General features: G+C 56.4%; 1 protein-coding gene across 1 annotated transcript; it reads left to right on the top strand.

Moving 5' to 3' along the window:
- On the top strand, positions 1-11,090 carry PIN1 (peptidylprolyl cis/trans isomerase, NIMA-interacting 1). Its single transcript, XM_070413933.1, has 4 exons — positions 1-107; positions 1,868-2,080; positions 9,247-9,357; positions 10,475-11,090. Exons 1-4 carry the CDS (start codon positions 50-52, stop codon positions 10,582-10,584), a joined length of 492 nt encoding a protein of 163 aa, XP_070270034.1. The 5' UTR covers positions 1-49; the 3' UTR covers positions 10,585-11,090.
- Positions 11,091-15,478: the final 4,388 nt, after the last annotated feature.

A 15,478-nucleotide genomic window follows, 5' to 3' on the forward strand; every position in this document is an offset into this window, starting at 1 on the left:
GGCGGAGGCGGTGCGCGGAGGCGGAGCAGGCGCTGCCGCAGGAGGGAAGATGGCGGACGAGGAGAAGCTGCCCCTCGGCTGGGAGAAGCGCATGAGCCGCAGCTCAGGTGCCGCGGGGGTCCGGGCTGGGGCGGGGCCGCGCGGGTCTGCGGGAGCGGGAGCAAGGCTCGAGCTCGCCCTCGGGCGCGGCGCCGCCGCCCTATTCCCGTGGGGTCCTGGCTCCGCATCCTCCCGGTAACGGCCCGGGCCCGCCCTGTTGAGGCTTGGAGCCTCTGGCGCCGGGAAGCCGGAGGAAACAGGCTGGGACCGGGCCGGGAGGCCCAGCGCGCTGCGGGGGCGCGGGGAGGGGCTGGTGATCCCGCGGCCGTCCTCCCGGCGATGGCCCTGGCCCTGCGGACTGGGCTGACCCCTTCGGCCTAATGCACCTGACCTCGCCGGGGAACGTCTCTGCACCCCGCTGGCCCTGGGGGTCCATCTCCGGGGGAGGACACCCGAGGCCCATGCTTAGGGTGTGGCCCCGGTGTGCACCCCGGCCTCGGATGCACAACCTGCTCCTGCTACCACGCCGGCTACCCACATCTAATGCTGAGCCCCTGTTCTTGGGTCCGATATAAGGCTTATCCATAGTAGTAATGTCCACAACAGGGTACTTTTATCAGCTGCAAGCTTTGTGCCGAGCGTTTTAAGTGTCTTCTCTGATTGGTCACAACTCTGGGAAGTTGGCAGTCATTGCCCCCATTTTGCAGGTGAAGAAACTGAGGTCAGGAAAATGAAGGAGTTTACCCAAAGTCATTCATGGGGCGGGGGAGGGGCTGAGGGCCGGGTTAGAATCCAGTCATTTTGACTCCAGTGCCCCCTGCCCTGTCACTGCAAACTGCAGAGCAGCAGGCCCTGCATGTTGTGTGCATCATCATGGACTCTCCACATTAACCCCACGAAGTTTGACGGCCTCATCTCTCACTTCACCGCCACTTTTCAAGGAGATGGAGCCCAAGGTTTTATAGACCTTCCGTGGCTCAGCTCTCACCTTGCTGTGGCATAAACCTGATGTTCTGCCATTTCTGTGTGGCTTGGCCCTGACAGTCCTTAGGGCGACATCCAGCCCTGCACAGGGCTGGGCACAAGTCCTCCGTGTAACCCAGTGGAATGACATCCCTTTTCTACTGGGTCCCTCGCACTTCAAGTCCCTTGAGCAAAGGGACTCAGTCGCTGAGTAACGTCTGGCCCCTTGTGTCGCACAGTACGCTGTAGGGGAAAGAGCAGAGCTTTGGTGTCTGACACCATGCCTCCCTCCATAGTGTGCCTGAAGCACAGTAAACAGGAAACATTGCCTAGGTTTGTCCTCTATAAAATGGAGGTGGTAATGGCTATTACACTCTTAAATGTGTGCTGGGAGCCATCCTAAGCATCTTACAGATGTGAACTCATTCAGTCCTTGCAGCAGCCCAACAGGCAGGTCCTGTTGTCATCTGCATGTTACAGGTGAGAAAGCCGAGGCCTGGGGAGGGTAGGTCATACCTTGAGGAAGTGGCAGAACCAGGTTTGAGTAGGTGGTCTGACTGCTGAGTGCATGCTCTGAACCACTTCCTCTCCCGGGCCCTGGTCCACCTCTGGGGTGGGGCTGGCTTCTCTGTTGTCACCTGGCTCATTCAGCGTTATCAGTGACTGAAGTTACCGTGTCCTATTTGCTTGGCTGGTGGCGATCTGTCCCCACCTGGAATGTTCGCTCCCTAAGGGCCTGTGGCATGTGGTGGACACACAGTGAATTTGCTGAATCATGGCATCTCTTAGGCCAGTCCCTTATTCTGGCCTCAGGGTGGTGTCCTATGAGCAGTCCCAGCTGAATATCCACCTCCTCTCCCTCCAGGCCGGGTGTACTACTTCAATCACATCACGAACGCCAGCCAGTGGGAGCGGCCAAGTGGCAGCAGCAGTGGCAGTGGCAAAAATGGACAGGGGGAGCCTACCAGGGTGCGCTGCTCACACCTGCTGGTCAAGCACAGCCAGTCACGGCGGCCGTCATCTTGGAGGCAAGAGAAGATAACCCGGACCAAGGAGGAGGCCCTGGAGCTGATCAACAGTGAGCAGAACTGGAGACAGGATGGGGGTTGGGGGGTGGGGTACCTCTCCCTGAGGGGCCAGAGCAAGCCTCGTAGAAATCACACCAGACCCTCTACCCCAGCTTGCTCAGCTGTGAGGTGTGGCATTGGCCGACACAAAAGTGCCTGCACGTGACGTGTGACGTGAGCCTGGCCCACATGGCCACCTCTCCTTTTTCTTTCCATCCGTAGGAGTGGGAAGACCCAGTGTTGGGGCTAGCAGACCCCTGCAAGCTCTATGACCTTAGGGGCCCAAGTCACCTCCCTGAGACTCAGTTTTCACCTCTATGAAATGGGCGTCGTCATATACCTGCCTCTGAGGGTCGTTGTGAAAATTCATTGAGATAAGGCAGTGCGTGGCGCACCGTGTGCCCTCAGTCAGCGGGAGTGATGGATGATGCTGTCATCAAGAAGGGCTCTGCAGTGCACCAGGAGTGGGTCTGGAGGGGGAGGGAGGTCGGAAAGGTAGCCGTGCCGAACTGGCTGCAGTTTGTAAATTCATTCTGCCCGAAGAGAGGAGGTTCTTTGCTCTCTTCTGTTTTCTCCAGTCTGGAACAGTGGTTGGCAAACTTTCTTAAAATGCCAGATGGTAAATATTTTAGGTTTTGCAGGCCAAACAGTCTCTGTGTGCTCTGCTTTGTAAAATGATAGCGCTAGACAAAAGGTAAACAAATGGGCGTGGCTAGATGCCAATCAGACTCTGTTTACAAAAATAAGCGAGCCTGCGGGTCATTGTTGGCAGAACCCTGCCCTAGAGCTGTCCAGTATAGCTGCCTGCCACTGCCTACATCGGCGATGTCCACTTAAATTAATTAAAATGAAGAAATATTAAAAATTGGTTCTTCAGCCATGAGGCCACACTTTAAGTGTTCAGTAGCATCGTGTGGCTAGGGCTGCATCTTGTACAGCGCAGATAAACATTTTCACCCTCTGTTGGACGGTGCCAGTCTGGATCTCACCAGTGATTTCATCATCCACTCAGCCTCTCCCACCAGAGACCCCAGACCTCTCCCTGGCCACTCCTACCCCACATAACTGGTCCCTCATCCATGCCCAGACAGCCTGAGTTCCCATCGGACTCTGCCAGGTCCTGGCTGTGTGACCTTGAGCAAATTGCCTAACGTCTCTGAGCCTTAATTTCTTACCTGTAAAATTAGTATTTATAATAGGACCCACCTCACAGGGTGGTTGTGAGGACTCTGACCTAATACAGCAAAGCACGAATAACAGACCTGGCACCTAGTAAACGTTCTATAATTACTCGCGGTGATTATGATTGTTGTTATTAACACAACCCTGGCAACGAGTACACAATAGTCAGTATTGGCTGTGTTTAGCTATCATATCACTTGGTCCAGTACTTGGTTGGTAAGATATTACTTACACACATGCATACCCCCTCCCCCATATGGTGTCTGGCATGATAAATGGCACCTGTTAGCCTCATAACATTATAGGGAGGATCTCGGTTCTTGCACAGAATCTGAGGCCGATTAAACTCGCCTCCTAAGCTTTACGAGGGCATGGACTGGATCTCTTTCCCCATTTCCCACTGCCCAGCACACAAGCCTGACCCCTGTGAGCACTCAGCATTGTTTCCCCACTGCCCAGCACACAGCCTGGCCCCTGTGAGCACTCAGCATTGTTCGTGAAGCAGTAGGAAACATAGGATTCCTGGCAGCGGACATGACAGAAATAAAGGCCTGGAGCTGGGCTGTGAACAGAACTCTGGAAGGCTGTGCAGGGGACTAAAGAGGGACCACATCCTTCAAGGGCAGGTCCTGGCCAGGTTGAGGAGGGCCCAGAGCAAGGCAGAGAGTCGGGGTCTTTCCTGGTCATTGCGGGAAACATGGCCAAGTGTGACCCGGAGAGGGGCCCTGCGGTGGTGCTTTCACAATAGTGTGGCTGGAGGTGAACGGCCAGGGAAGCCAGAAGGTCCAGAGGCCAGGTTGGCTGGGACCAACTATGAGTGATGAGGAAGAGGGGGTTTGGGGGGTGGGCAGGGGATATGGCTGCCTCAGGGGAAAAGGAGGAAGCGAGTGGAGAAAGCCCAGAGAGAACCTTGAGATTCTCCCAGCTCAGGTGGTCTCTGTTCCAAGGCCCACAAGAGAGAGAGACGTAACAGGCGTTTGCGATTGAGTGACAAGAGGTACCACTGGTAGAGAGGACGTGGAGAGAGATGCAGTCTGAGGAGGGACTCACTAAGTCTGAGGGGCCTGAGGAAGAGACTTTGGGAAGGCAACTGGGAGGGGGCTGGGCTAACTGTCAGGCTGTGAGGACCGCCTGGGATGGCGGGTGAGGGTGCTTCCCGTCACTAGGAGGGGCAGGTGTGCGGTAGGCTGACACTGCTGTGGGCCTGAGGGTGCTGAAGTCAGCTGGGTCTTGAGGAGGGTAACTTGGGAGAGGGTGCTCCCCGCAAGCAGCTGGGCCCTGGGGCCTAACCTTCAGCGGATGCAGACCAGGGTTAGCAGGGGGAGGGCATGCCCACCTGCGCTGGAGGGCCCGGTGGAAGCTGTGGGAGGAATTGCAACTACAGATGATGTGACTTGAACTTGGAGGTGGGTGGGAGGGGTGGAGCGTATTCTAGAAAGATTTAGGAGGCAGAATCCAGAGGAATAGGTGATGGATTAGATGGGCGGGGGTGGGGTAAAGTCGGAACCAAGTAGTCCGACCTGGAGTCACACAGAGATGGATCCTGGTGCCAGCTGCGTGGCCTTCAGCAAGTGTCTTCATTTTCAGAGCCTCGGTTTCCTTTTCTGTAAAATGGGGACAAGGCGGCCATAAAGGTCCAGGGAGTGCTCAGAAGAGCAATGGGCTCAGTGTCTGGCGCTCACTGTCTACGTGCTGGAGCCTTGACCTCAGTCATTAGGCGTGTGTGGTGGGGGCCAAGGTCAAGACCAGGCCTTTGCTCTCTGGCAGCCCCTGCTGCTTCCCCACGGCTGATGGGAAGAACTCGGGCCCATGGAGAGCTTTGGGCAGCAGTGCAGGAGCTGGTGGGCTCAGCGGGCAGACCCTCTGATGACCTTGGGCAGCGAGCTTCCCCTTCTGCCTCCGTGTCCTGAGACACTGAGATGGGGCTGGGGCGGGCCTCCTTCAGGGCTGCTGGGAGGGAGCAGTGAGATGCAGGCTGTGGTGCCAGGTCAGCGAGCCTGGGCTTTTGGGCTCCTTTTTTCTCCCGTGGAAGTGAGTGTTCCCCCGTCAGGGGCTTGTTCCAGGTGATCAGGAGATGAGGATTCGGGCAGCACACTTTGTAGCTGGCAGCCGGGTCTGGAGCCTCATCAGTACCCACTTAGAGCCAGTGCAGCCCGTTGCCCAAGGGGACAGGCTGCCTGCAGTGAGAGCCAGTGCTTCCAAGTTTTCTGCTGATGCCCCTGTTCTCAGCGCCGGCTCCTCTGCAGCTGCTGGCCTGTGGCCAGGAGCTATCGGAGATCAAGAACTGGCTGCCTGTAATCCTGGTGTCCTTGTCTGAGGAGGCCAGGCCCTGGAGAAGCCCGGATGGAGAGCAGGTGGGGGGGCTTCTCCATGACCCTGTCCAAGGATCGAGGGTCAGTTAGTGCTGTGGTTCAAGTCTTCCCCCGACCTCCACCCCCAGGTCAGTGACTCCCAGCCTGCTGTCTTCAGGCTGGGTCTCTGGTCTCTCTGGGTCCTTCCTTCTGGACCTGGGACTTCTGGGGTGACAGAACTAACCCGTTACCTTTTTTTCTGCCCAGGCTTCTTCCCTTATTTGTCTCCAAACCTTTTTAGGGTCAGAGACCCCCTATTTGTTCACTCACTTTCCTCAGATAATTTTGCTGTCATCACAAGGCCTGTCCTTGGTGTGTGCCCATGTGGAGAGAGTGATGGAACGCTCTGGTGTCTCTTATAAGAACACTAATTGTTGGACTTCACTTAACCTGAATTATTTCTGTAAAGCTCATCTCTAAATACAGTCACATTGGGGGGTCAGCACATGAATTGGGGCACACAATGCAGTCCATATTGTGGGGACCGATAGCTAGTACCTGTCAAGGGCTTGCTCTGGGCCAGGCCCTGCTCCAGCAATAACTTCTTTACTCCTCACCATAGCCCTCCAAGGTAGGAGCTGCTAATGAGCCCATTTTGCAGGTCAGGAAAGGAAGGCTCCAAGAGGGAAAGTCACCCACCAGGGTCACAGGTTCAGGAGCAGTAAAGCTGGGATCTGAACACAGCAGCTAAGGTTCCAGGTCCACCCCCTCAGCCTCAGGGCTGTGTTGTGATCTGCCAGCAGGGCCAGAGGCTGTTCTGTTGTGCATCCTCTCTCAGGAGTTCCCGAACTCCCCAAGCAGGTGGAAGGTGCCGCTGCAGACTGGGAGCTCCTGGTGAGGCTGCTGGTCTGCCTGGCTCTCTGTCCCAGCCGGAGCTCCGCTGGATGGCGGTTGGGTGGGCGCTGTCTTGGTGACTGGTGTTGATGCAGTCAGGTGAGGCCAGGGCATTGCCGGGAAAAGGCCAGGGTGTCTGGTTTGTACTTTCTGTCTTGCCTCCTCTTTAGTATTTGGGCCTGAGGTTCACAGAAAAGGTATGAGATTCTGGCATTTCTGCCTTCAGAGCCCCGAGGCGGATCCCTCTCCCTCCTTCCCCGTGGCCTGTTTCTGTCTCATTTATTCATGAATTCCTTCAACATTAGTGAACATCTGCTCAGTGTATAGTGCCAGGTGCTGGGGACACAGCAGTGAGCAAGGCTAACCCAACTCCTGTCCTCCTAGTACAGGCAGGCTACAGACGCACAAACAGGACAGTGTTAAAGCAGGGCCCAGGGAAGGCACCTCACAGAGCGGGGTCTTGGGGCAGGGGAGTTGCGGGGCAGAAGGCAGCAGGCCAGCTTCAAGTGGGAAGAGATGCCTGAGCAAGGATGGCATATGGACACAGTTTAGGATGGGTTGTGAGATCAAGGCAGTGGGTGGATGGGGCTGAGGGAGCAGAGAAGCAGGGTGGGGCTGGGAGGGGCACCCTGTGGGGTAGAAGAGTGGAGCCGAGGGGACACAGGAGTCTGAAGGTTCCCTTGCATCTTGGCTTGTGGCCAAGACCAAACTCCTGAAGGTCAGCCTCTAGAGCAGTGGTTCTCAACCTCCCTAATGCCACGACCCTTTAATACAGTTCCTCATGTTGTGGTGACCCCCAATGTCATTGTTACAAATTGAACATAATTAAAGCATAGTGATTAATCACAAAAACAATATGTAATTATATCTGTGTTTTCCAGTGGTTTTAGGTGACCCCTGTGAAAGGGTCGTTCGACCCCCAAAGGGGTCGCGACCCACAGGTTGAGAACCGCTGCTCTAGAAGGTGAACTGAGGAGGGAAACACTTTTTTTTAAATGTCATTTCAGGCTCCATCTGAGCAGAATGTTTTCTGAGAGAGCTGGCTGCTCGGAGGAAGATTTGGGTGCTGTGAGCTACGGGGCAGGGGTGGTTAAAAGCTTGGCTTTGCCCAGGCCAGTGGTTATAGCATCGGCCCACGCACTGAAGGGTCGGGGGCTCAATTCCCGGTCAAGGGCACGTACCTGGGTTGCAGGTTCAAGATCCCCTACCCAATTGGGGCACACGCAGGAGGCAACTAATCGGTGTGTGTCTCTCACATCCATGTTTACCTCTCTCTCTCTTCCTCTCCCTCCCACTCTCTCTAAAAATCAATGGAAAAAATATCCTCGGATTCACAAAAACAAAAGGCTTGACTTTTATCTGATTTTCAGGCTGATAGCGCCTGCTCACACACACACCGTGTGCTTCTTGGCAGGCCTCTGGTCTTGAGGGTCTCTGCAGTTATGCCCATGGCCCAGCTGCTGGAGGATGAGGCCAGGTGATACTTGGAGTGGGCTCAGGTCTCGGCCAGGCTCTGCAGGTGCTGGGCATGTGCGGACAGTGTGCCGCTTTAAGACAGGCAGGTACACGTAAAGGGGGTGGTCAGGATTCCCGGGCTGGCAAATTGAGGTCCAGACAGAAGAGAAGAGGAGGAACCTTGGTGCTGCGAGGGGGAGGGCAAGGAGGTAACTGGGAGTCCAGGGAGAGGAGGAGGAGGGGTATCCTAGTGACATCTGGTGCCGGTCAGAGTCACCTGTGGATGCATCTGGCACAGAGGCACCACCTAGCAGCCCCAGGGAGGTGTTCCAGCCACACCAGGGCATTGTGGTCAAAAGCCACCACATCATGTCGGCCAGAGCGAGTGGGCCTTCTGCCTGAGCAAGCAACACACCAGACCAGACTGCGATGTGCCCGCGAGGAAGACCAGGGCTGGGCAGTCAGGGGGAAGTAGAGACAGCCTCATCAGGGGTGTGTAGCCCACATGGAAGCGAGAATGGTGACAGCAAGTGACATTTCTCAAGTTCTCTCTCCGTGTCCGGCACTGTGCAGCATGTCACTGTGGTCTGCTGGCAAAGACTAACAATTCAGACTCAGAGGCAAAAGCATGGTGAGGACAAGACAAGAGTGACAGGGACATGGGGAAGGCAGGGGTGATGGGAACGGTCGTGGGAGCATCCAGCAGATCAGACACCAGGACACTGGTTGCTGCTGTGATGTACAGTGAGACAGGTAATAAGCATACTGTCATGGCCATGCCATTCATAATGGGGTCCCTGGCAGATGGGCGACCGTGACCTTGAGATCATACAGGAGTCGGAGAGAGCTGGCTGCTCAGAGGAAGATCTGGGTCCTGTGAACTATGGGGCAGGGGTGGTTAAAAGCTTGACTTTTGGCCTGGCCGGTGGTTAAAGCATTGGCCCATGCACTGAAGGGTCAAGGGTTCAATTCCTGGTCAAGGGCCCATACCTGGGTTGCTGAATTCTTGTTATATGTGTGTGGATTGGGGGGGAGTGGTAAAGGGAGCAGGAGTTCAGGGTGGGTTGTGAGACCAGCATGGCTGTCGAGGTTACTGTAGGGTCACAGTGCACATGCGTGTGGAAGGCCCCACTTCATGGACTCCTGTGCCTCCAGGCGTGTGCAGGGAGAAGGCATTGTGGCTGTGTGTTAGCATGTGGGGGTGGCGAGCATTTGCATGTGCGTGCATGTGTGTGCGTACGCAGAAGAGCAAAGGTGGCACAGCTTCGTTCTGAGGGGTGTGCCACTGTTCATGGAGCTCTCTGCCCCGCCCCTGACATGGTCTCCCGTGTGTCTCCTGTCGTGTGTGTCCACAGGCTACATCCAGAAGATCAAGTCCGGAGAGGAAGACTTTGAATCTCTGGCTTCACAGTACAGTGACTGCAGCTCGGCCAAGGCCAGGGGAGACCTGGGTGCCTTCAGCAGAGGTGCGCAGATAACGGGCACCACCCCGCCCTGGGGACCCTCTACCCCCCCCCCCCCCCCCCCCGCCAACCCCCCAACCCCCCCATCCCCGCCTGTGGAGCGGGGATGGGGACCTTTCTCTGCCAGAGGCCATTTGGGTATTTATGACGTCACTCACGGGCCGTACAAATTACCAACTTAACATTAGCCTGCTAATGTGTGGTCAAACATGTGATTAACTCCCCCTAATGCCTGGGCAGGGCCAGACCAAATGACTCTGCAGGCCTACACTGCCTGACTTCCCCCCACCTGCTGTAGAGGATGTGCCCAGTGGCCCCTGCGGCACACGCCTTCAGGGTCCACCAGGTGGCAGCACAGCCCTTCCTCAGGCTCCAGAGGCTGCCTTGCTGGTAGAGGCTGGGATGACTGCAGAGCCTTATCCCGAGTCATTCTCTCCTGGGATGGGGCGTCAGTCTGTGTTTCTTTGCACATTTTTTCCGTCACGGGCCCACCAAGCTGCATTTTGCCTCTCCTCCAGTTGGAGGTATAAGGCAGGGCCCCTGCGAGCCCCAGGGTAGTCTCCCATAACCTCCACCCACCCTTAATGGTGGGGAACCAGGGGTGAGGGAGGATGGGTTGGATCAGCAGCTCTGAGTTTAGGGCTGTCTGGTTGGGGCAGTGGAAAGGGAGGAGCAGAGGGGACCAGCTGACCATCTCCTCTTCTTTGTCTTCCTTTCCCTCCATCCCCAAGATGCCCAGGATGGGGTGAGGGGTGTGGGGTAACCAACCAGGAGCTGCCGCCCACCCCGGGAGGCAGACAGGGCAGACAGGACAGATGATGTGGCAGGGGCTGGGAGCGGGGTCTAGGGAAACATTCATCACTAAAGTGCATCTCTAAGCACGCAGCAGCAGCAGCAGCAGCTCTGCCTGACATCCCTCATGCTGTCCTCAGGCTTCCTGGGGCCTCTTTAATGGCCCTGCCACCTCCAGCTGGGCTGCTCAGCACTGTGACAGGGCCATAAACCAAGTGACAGATGAGTGGGAGACTGGGCACAGGCGGGAGCCCCATCTGGCCGTCCTGCCTGGTCCGAGCTCCGGCCACGTCTTGACCCCCACGCATCCTCCCTTACGTTTCCCCAGGTCAGATGCAAAAGCCTTTTGAAGATGCCTCCTTTGCGCTTCGGACGGGGGAGATGAGCGGGCCCGTGTTCACGGATTCCGGCATCCACATCATCCTGCGCACGGAGTGAGGGGGCAGGTGCCCAGGCCTGGCCTTGGGATGGGGCGGGGCAGGCAGGGTGGCTGGGCCTGGAGGCCCTGCTTACTGCTGCCAGCCGAGCATGGGCGCCTCTCCCTGCTGATGTCACACAGTATTTATTGTTCCCAAAATGGCTAGGAGAGGGGCTCTGCACCATTAGGGGCTCCCTGTCGGACCCAGGTTGGGGCTGTCCCCGCCAGATTCCCCCCTCCTTTGGAATTGACTTTGGAAGGACAGCAGGGGCGGGGGGGGGGGCTCCCAGAGCTCCCAGACCCAGGGGGTGGGAGTGCCCTGTCCCAAAGGGAAGGCCTAGTCAGCTGAGCTGTCCCGTGTCCAGGATGGGGTAGGAGGGCCTTACGTTGTTCCTGGTTATGCCATGTTCCTCTATTAAATCGCAAAATGCAGATGCTCTGTGTGGGGCCCAGGCTGCTGCTGCTGTGGGGCCCTCTGAGCAGCAGTGCAGCACCCTCGCACCCTCCATTAAACCTGGAACCACTGCTCCGCTGTCCTGTGTCTCATTTCCTCCCTGCCGAGTGAGGGTGCACTGTCGGGGGAGCAGGCCTCTCCCACCACCCCTAGTGTCCAGCCTGCGCGTCCTCCCCGAGAAGCCTCCACATTCTGGGCCTGAGGACAGCCAGGAGTGCATCCCAGCATCCAGGCCCCAGGGATGGGGGCACCGGTCAGCGCCAGCGGCCCTCAGACCTGGGTGTTCCCGAATGCAAGGACCCTGCCTGGACCCCACAGCCTGGACTCGGCAGGTCAGATGGAGCTGGAGACCTGCAGGGGATCCTGGGAGAGCCACACACACACACCCCACCCACAGTCACCCCAGTTAGAGTGAGTGATGCCCGCACCCTGATGCTTCCCTGTTGCACCACAAGCTCTTCTGGCAGGTTGTGCCTGGGTCCTGCCGCCTCTGCAGATGCCAGGAGGCCTTGTGCTGGAACGGGGCGAGGAGGCTGTCAGAGCAGAGGCGATCCCTGTGGCTGATGGGGGAGGTGGTGGGCTCTCCCTCTTGGGGCGGGGGCTGTGGGTGTGGCCTACCTGCTCTCCATCCCTTCCTCACAGCTGCCCCTGTGCCAGGGCCTGGGCTGGGGACTCGAGTTCATTCTGGGAGTTATGGGCCTGTTAGGTGGTTATGCCCACTCTGCTGACCCCTTAATGGGGACTAGCCTGCATCGGGGATAGCAGACTACCAGGGGTTGGGAACCGGAGCAAAATAGAGCCTTGACTGGCTTGACCCCAAGGGAGGCAGGAACCCAGGGCCACTCAAACAGTCACCTGGGCGGACTCCAATCTGGCAGGTTTCTGGAGCACTTGTTCTCCGCCTGCGCCTGCTGGAGCATTTGTCATTAGGACGGCTTAATGAATGTCAGCTCTAGTGGGCTGGGAGAGTCGGCTAGTTGGCTGCACCTCCTGGCAGAATCTTCCATCGCCTTTGGGGGCCACAGGCAGGCAGGCGAGCAGCCCCACTGTTTGTGTCAACAGTTCTGTGTGGTCAGGGGAGCAATCACTCCGCTCCTGGCCCAGTGGTGCCTCTGGGAAGGACCAGAAATGAGTGCTTGTGGGGCAGGAGGGTGTCGGGGTTCTGCTTTAAGGTGAAGGGCCTCTGGAGAATGGGCACTTGCAACACCAAAGGCCCAGAGAAGGTGTCCCCGGGCTCCCAGGTGGCCAAGACGCTGCCAGGGAGAGGGGTGTGATTTTCTGTCCTGGTCTTCGTGGCACTCCGTCACTTTGGGCATCCGTGTCTCTCACGAGTGCATGTGGCCGTGTGTCCCTAGTTGTCTCTAGGTATGTATCCATTGCGACCCTGGGAGTAACGCCCTTCCCATCTCCCCACCTCCCCAGTCTGGGTGTGACCCCCTCCCCTTCCTTTGTCTAGCTGAGCAGCAGCCGAGACCCAAACACAAAAGAACGTCACTGTTAGATAAACACGTCCCCAGAGCCCACTCAGTGTCAGGCTGATTCACGGTTCAGTGGCTGTGGCTTTCCTTTCCTGCTCCACATCCCCCTCCGGCCCAGAAGCGAGGTCAGAAATCCCGGCCTTCAGGATGGTGACAACCGTGTAGCCTTCCCTCCCAGCTGAGCTTCGTCCCAAGGGACTGGTGCTCACTCCTCTGCCCTGTGCACCAGCCCAGGCTTCTGTGGCCACCGGGCAGGGCCAGTACGGGTCTCCTCAACTCAGGGAAACGCTGGTACTGCAACCGTGCTTTCCCAATGGAGCCGGGGCACACCCAGGAGGGGAGGTCAGTTAGCAGAGAGGGTGGCCAAAACCAGATGACATGATCCTGGCCTGGGGAGGGGGTGGGTGAGTTATTCCTGCCTACCCTTTGGTGGACATACTGTTGACCCTGGAACAACACGGCTGTTAGGGGCACTGACCCTCGTGCAATCCCCCAAAACTTAACTAATAGCCTGTTAACTGGAAGCCCTGTGGGTGATATAGAGTCAATTCACACGTATTTCCTAAGCTATATGTGTTATGTACTGTATTCTTGCAGTAAGCTGGAGAAAAGGAAATGTGCGCTCCCTCAGCACACCCTTCTCCCTCTTCCCCTAGGCCAGTGGTCGGCAAACTGCGGCTCCCGAGTCTCATGCGGCTCTTTGGCCCCTTGAGTGTGGCTCTTCCACAAAATACTACGTGCGGGTGCATACGTACAGTGCGATTGAAACTTCGTGGCCCATGCGCAGAAGTCGGTATTTTGTGGAAGAGCCACATTCAAGGGGCCAGAGAGCCGCAGTTTGCCGACCACTGCCCTAGGCGCATGACCTCTGCCCTCTCTCCTAAGCTCCAAGGGTCCTTTTGCTTCTGTAACTTGCTTGCTCCTGAGCCTGTGCAACCCAGCAGACTCACTTCTACTACCTCTGTAACTTTGTAAGTAAACTTCCTCTTATACAGTGGGGCCTTGACTTACGAGTGTCCCGACTAACGAGTTTTTTTGAGATACAAGCTGTCTCGGCCGATTTTTTGCTTTGAGTTGCGAGCTAAAATTCGGGTTAAGAGCCAGCTTCAGATACCCCACCACTAGTTGGCGCAGTGAACGTCACAGTGAACGCCGCCACATCAGCCCAGCATCACGTGTCTCACTCGTTCACTTTAAGATTTGATATACGAGTAACTTGACTTACGAGCTCCATCGCGGAACGAATTAAACTCGTAAGTCAAGGCCCCACTGTAGTTTGAAAAAAAAAATTCTAAGGAAGAGAAAATACATTTGCTGTATTGGGGGAGGGGGGAATCTGCATATAAGTGGACCTGCACAGTTCAGACCCATGTTGTTGAAGGGTCAACTGTATATCCATGTAAGTATATCCAATATAAGGGGTGCTGGGCCTGCCTGTGCAGGGGGGGGGGGGGGGGGGGGTATGATGTCAGGTGCCTGTGGCATCCATTTGAGGACTGGTGTGCAGATGTGACAGACACACACCCACCTACGCCTTTTCTCATGCGAGTCTCCAAGTCTGTGTATATTTTGGACAAAGATTGTCGAACTCGGCAGTCGCAGTCCCTCCCCTGACGTTGGGAAAATTCGCTACAGGAGAACAACGCCCTCACTCCCCACCCCACCGCCCTGCTCACCTTGGAGATTTCCTCCGAATAAACGCAGTCGGAGGGTGGCGGGCAGATGTTCTGAGTGCCCCAGCCCGGGGCCTGTCTTCTAAGCAGGTTCAGAGCAAAGTGCCTTTCAACATGTCTATCCAGGGATCGATTCTTTTCCTGTCAAACTTGTTAATTTAAATGGAAATTAATTGCTCCTCTTGAACATTTCTTTAAAAATTGGTTTTAAATGAATGCATTAGGCAGTCCCATTTATTATTCATTGGTTTCCTTCACAATATGGCCCCGGTGTCCCGAGTTCCCGGAGATGCCAGCGTGGAGCAGAGATGATTTAATCAAGGAGGCCATTAATTAGAGCTGAGCAGCTGGGGGACGGGGTTTCCACCCAGAGGACCAGATTTTACAGCCTCTGGCCTCAGCGGGTGGGGGTGGGGTCTGGGCCAGTGGGGTTCTTTGCACAGTTTCTGCTCAGGATTCAGTGGGGACCATATATTGTGGTGGACAGTCTTACCTTTGTTCCCGGCCACCGGCCCAGAGTTCCCTCTCCCACTCCCCTTGCTGTCTCATCCAGGCCACCGGGGACCTGGCAGAAATAAAGCCTTCATCTGCTCTTCCCTTCCGTGACTCCACGGCTGCCCCCCATCTCTGCCTGACACCCTCTCACACCCCTTCCTGTCTCCTAGCTTTTCCTGTCCTCCTGCAGGAGTTGCAGTCTCCGCGTTGGGTCCTCGATGTCAGGCCCACACCTGCCCAAGCCCCTTCCAGGTAAATGGGGTCCAGGTGTGGGTGTGTTCAACTGAAGGCACCCAGTCAGTGCGCCTTCAGGCTGTTTCTAACCTTTTGCTATTAACTCAGAACAGGTGCAACTCCTATAAAATGACTTTGAAATTACAAAGCAAAGAGAGAAGAAAAAGGAAAACTGTGTCCCACCCACTCATACCCAAATTCTAGAAGCAGCCAAATGGTTAAAACCCCATTTAAAAAGTTGCCCGAGGGCTCAGCAATGCACCAGACTGATCAGTGAGTGAGAAAAGGATGGAGAATATTCATGTGAGGCCAGTTTTCATTGCTGTGACAGAATTCTCAGGTGTTTGGGTCAAATTGCTTTTCAACAAATTGTTTTCCATTGAAAGAACTTTGCCTATTTCCCCAAAGGGCTTGGCCACCCCGCGCCCCGCCCTCCCCTGCCCCCAGGCTGGGCTTCCCTGCCCTGGTTCACAACACTTGCTGCATGGGACGGGGGCCCAGCGGGGATGGGTCTCCAGGCTCAGACTTACCCTGCACCACTGCCTCCTCCATCCCTTCTAGACACAGAACAACCAACGCA

This window comes from Myotis yumanensis, unplaced genomic scaffold (assembly GCF_028538775.1).
Source record: "Myotis yumanensis isolate MYYU_CA2020_CCGP unplaced genomic scaffold, mMyoYum1.0.hap1 SCAF_5, whole genome shotgun sequence".
NCBI classification, from domain to species: Eukaryota; Metazoa; Chordata; class Mammalia; order Chiroptera; family Vespertilionidae; genus Myotis; species Myotis yumanensis.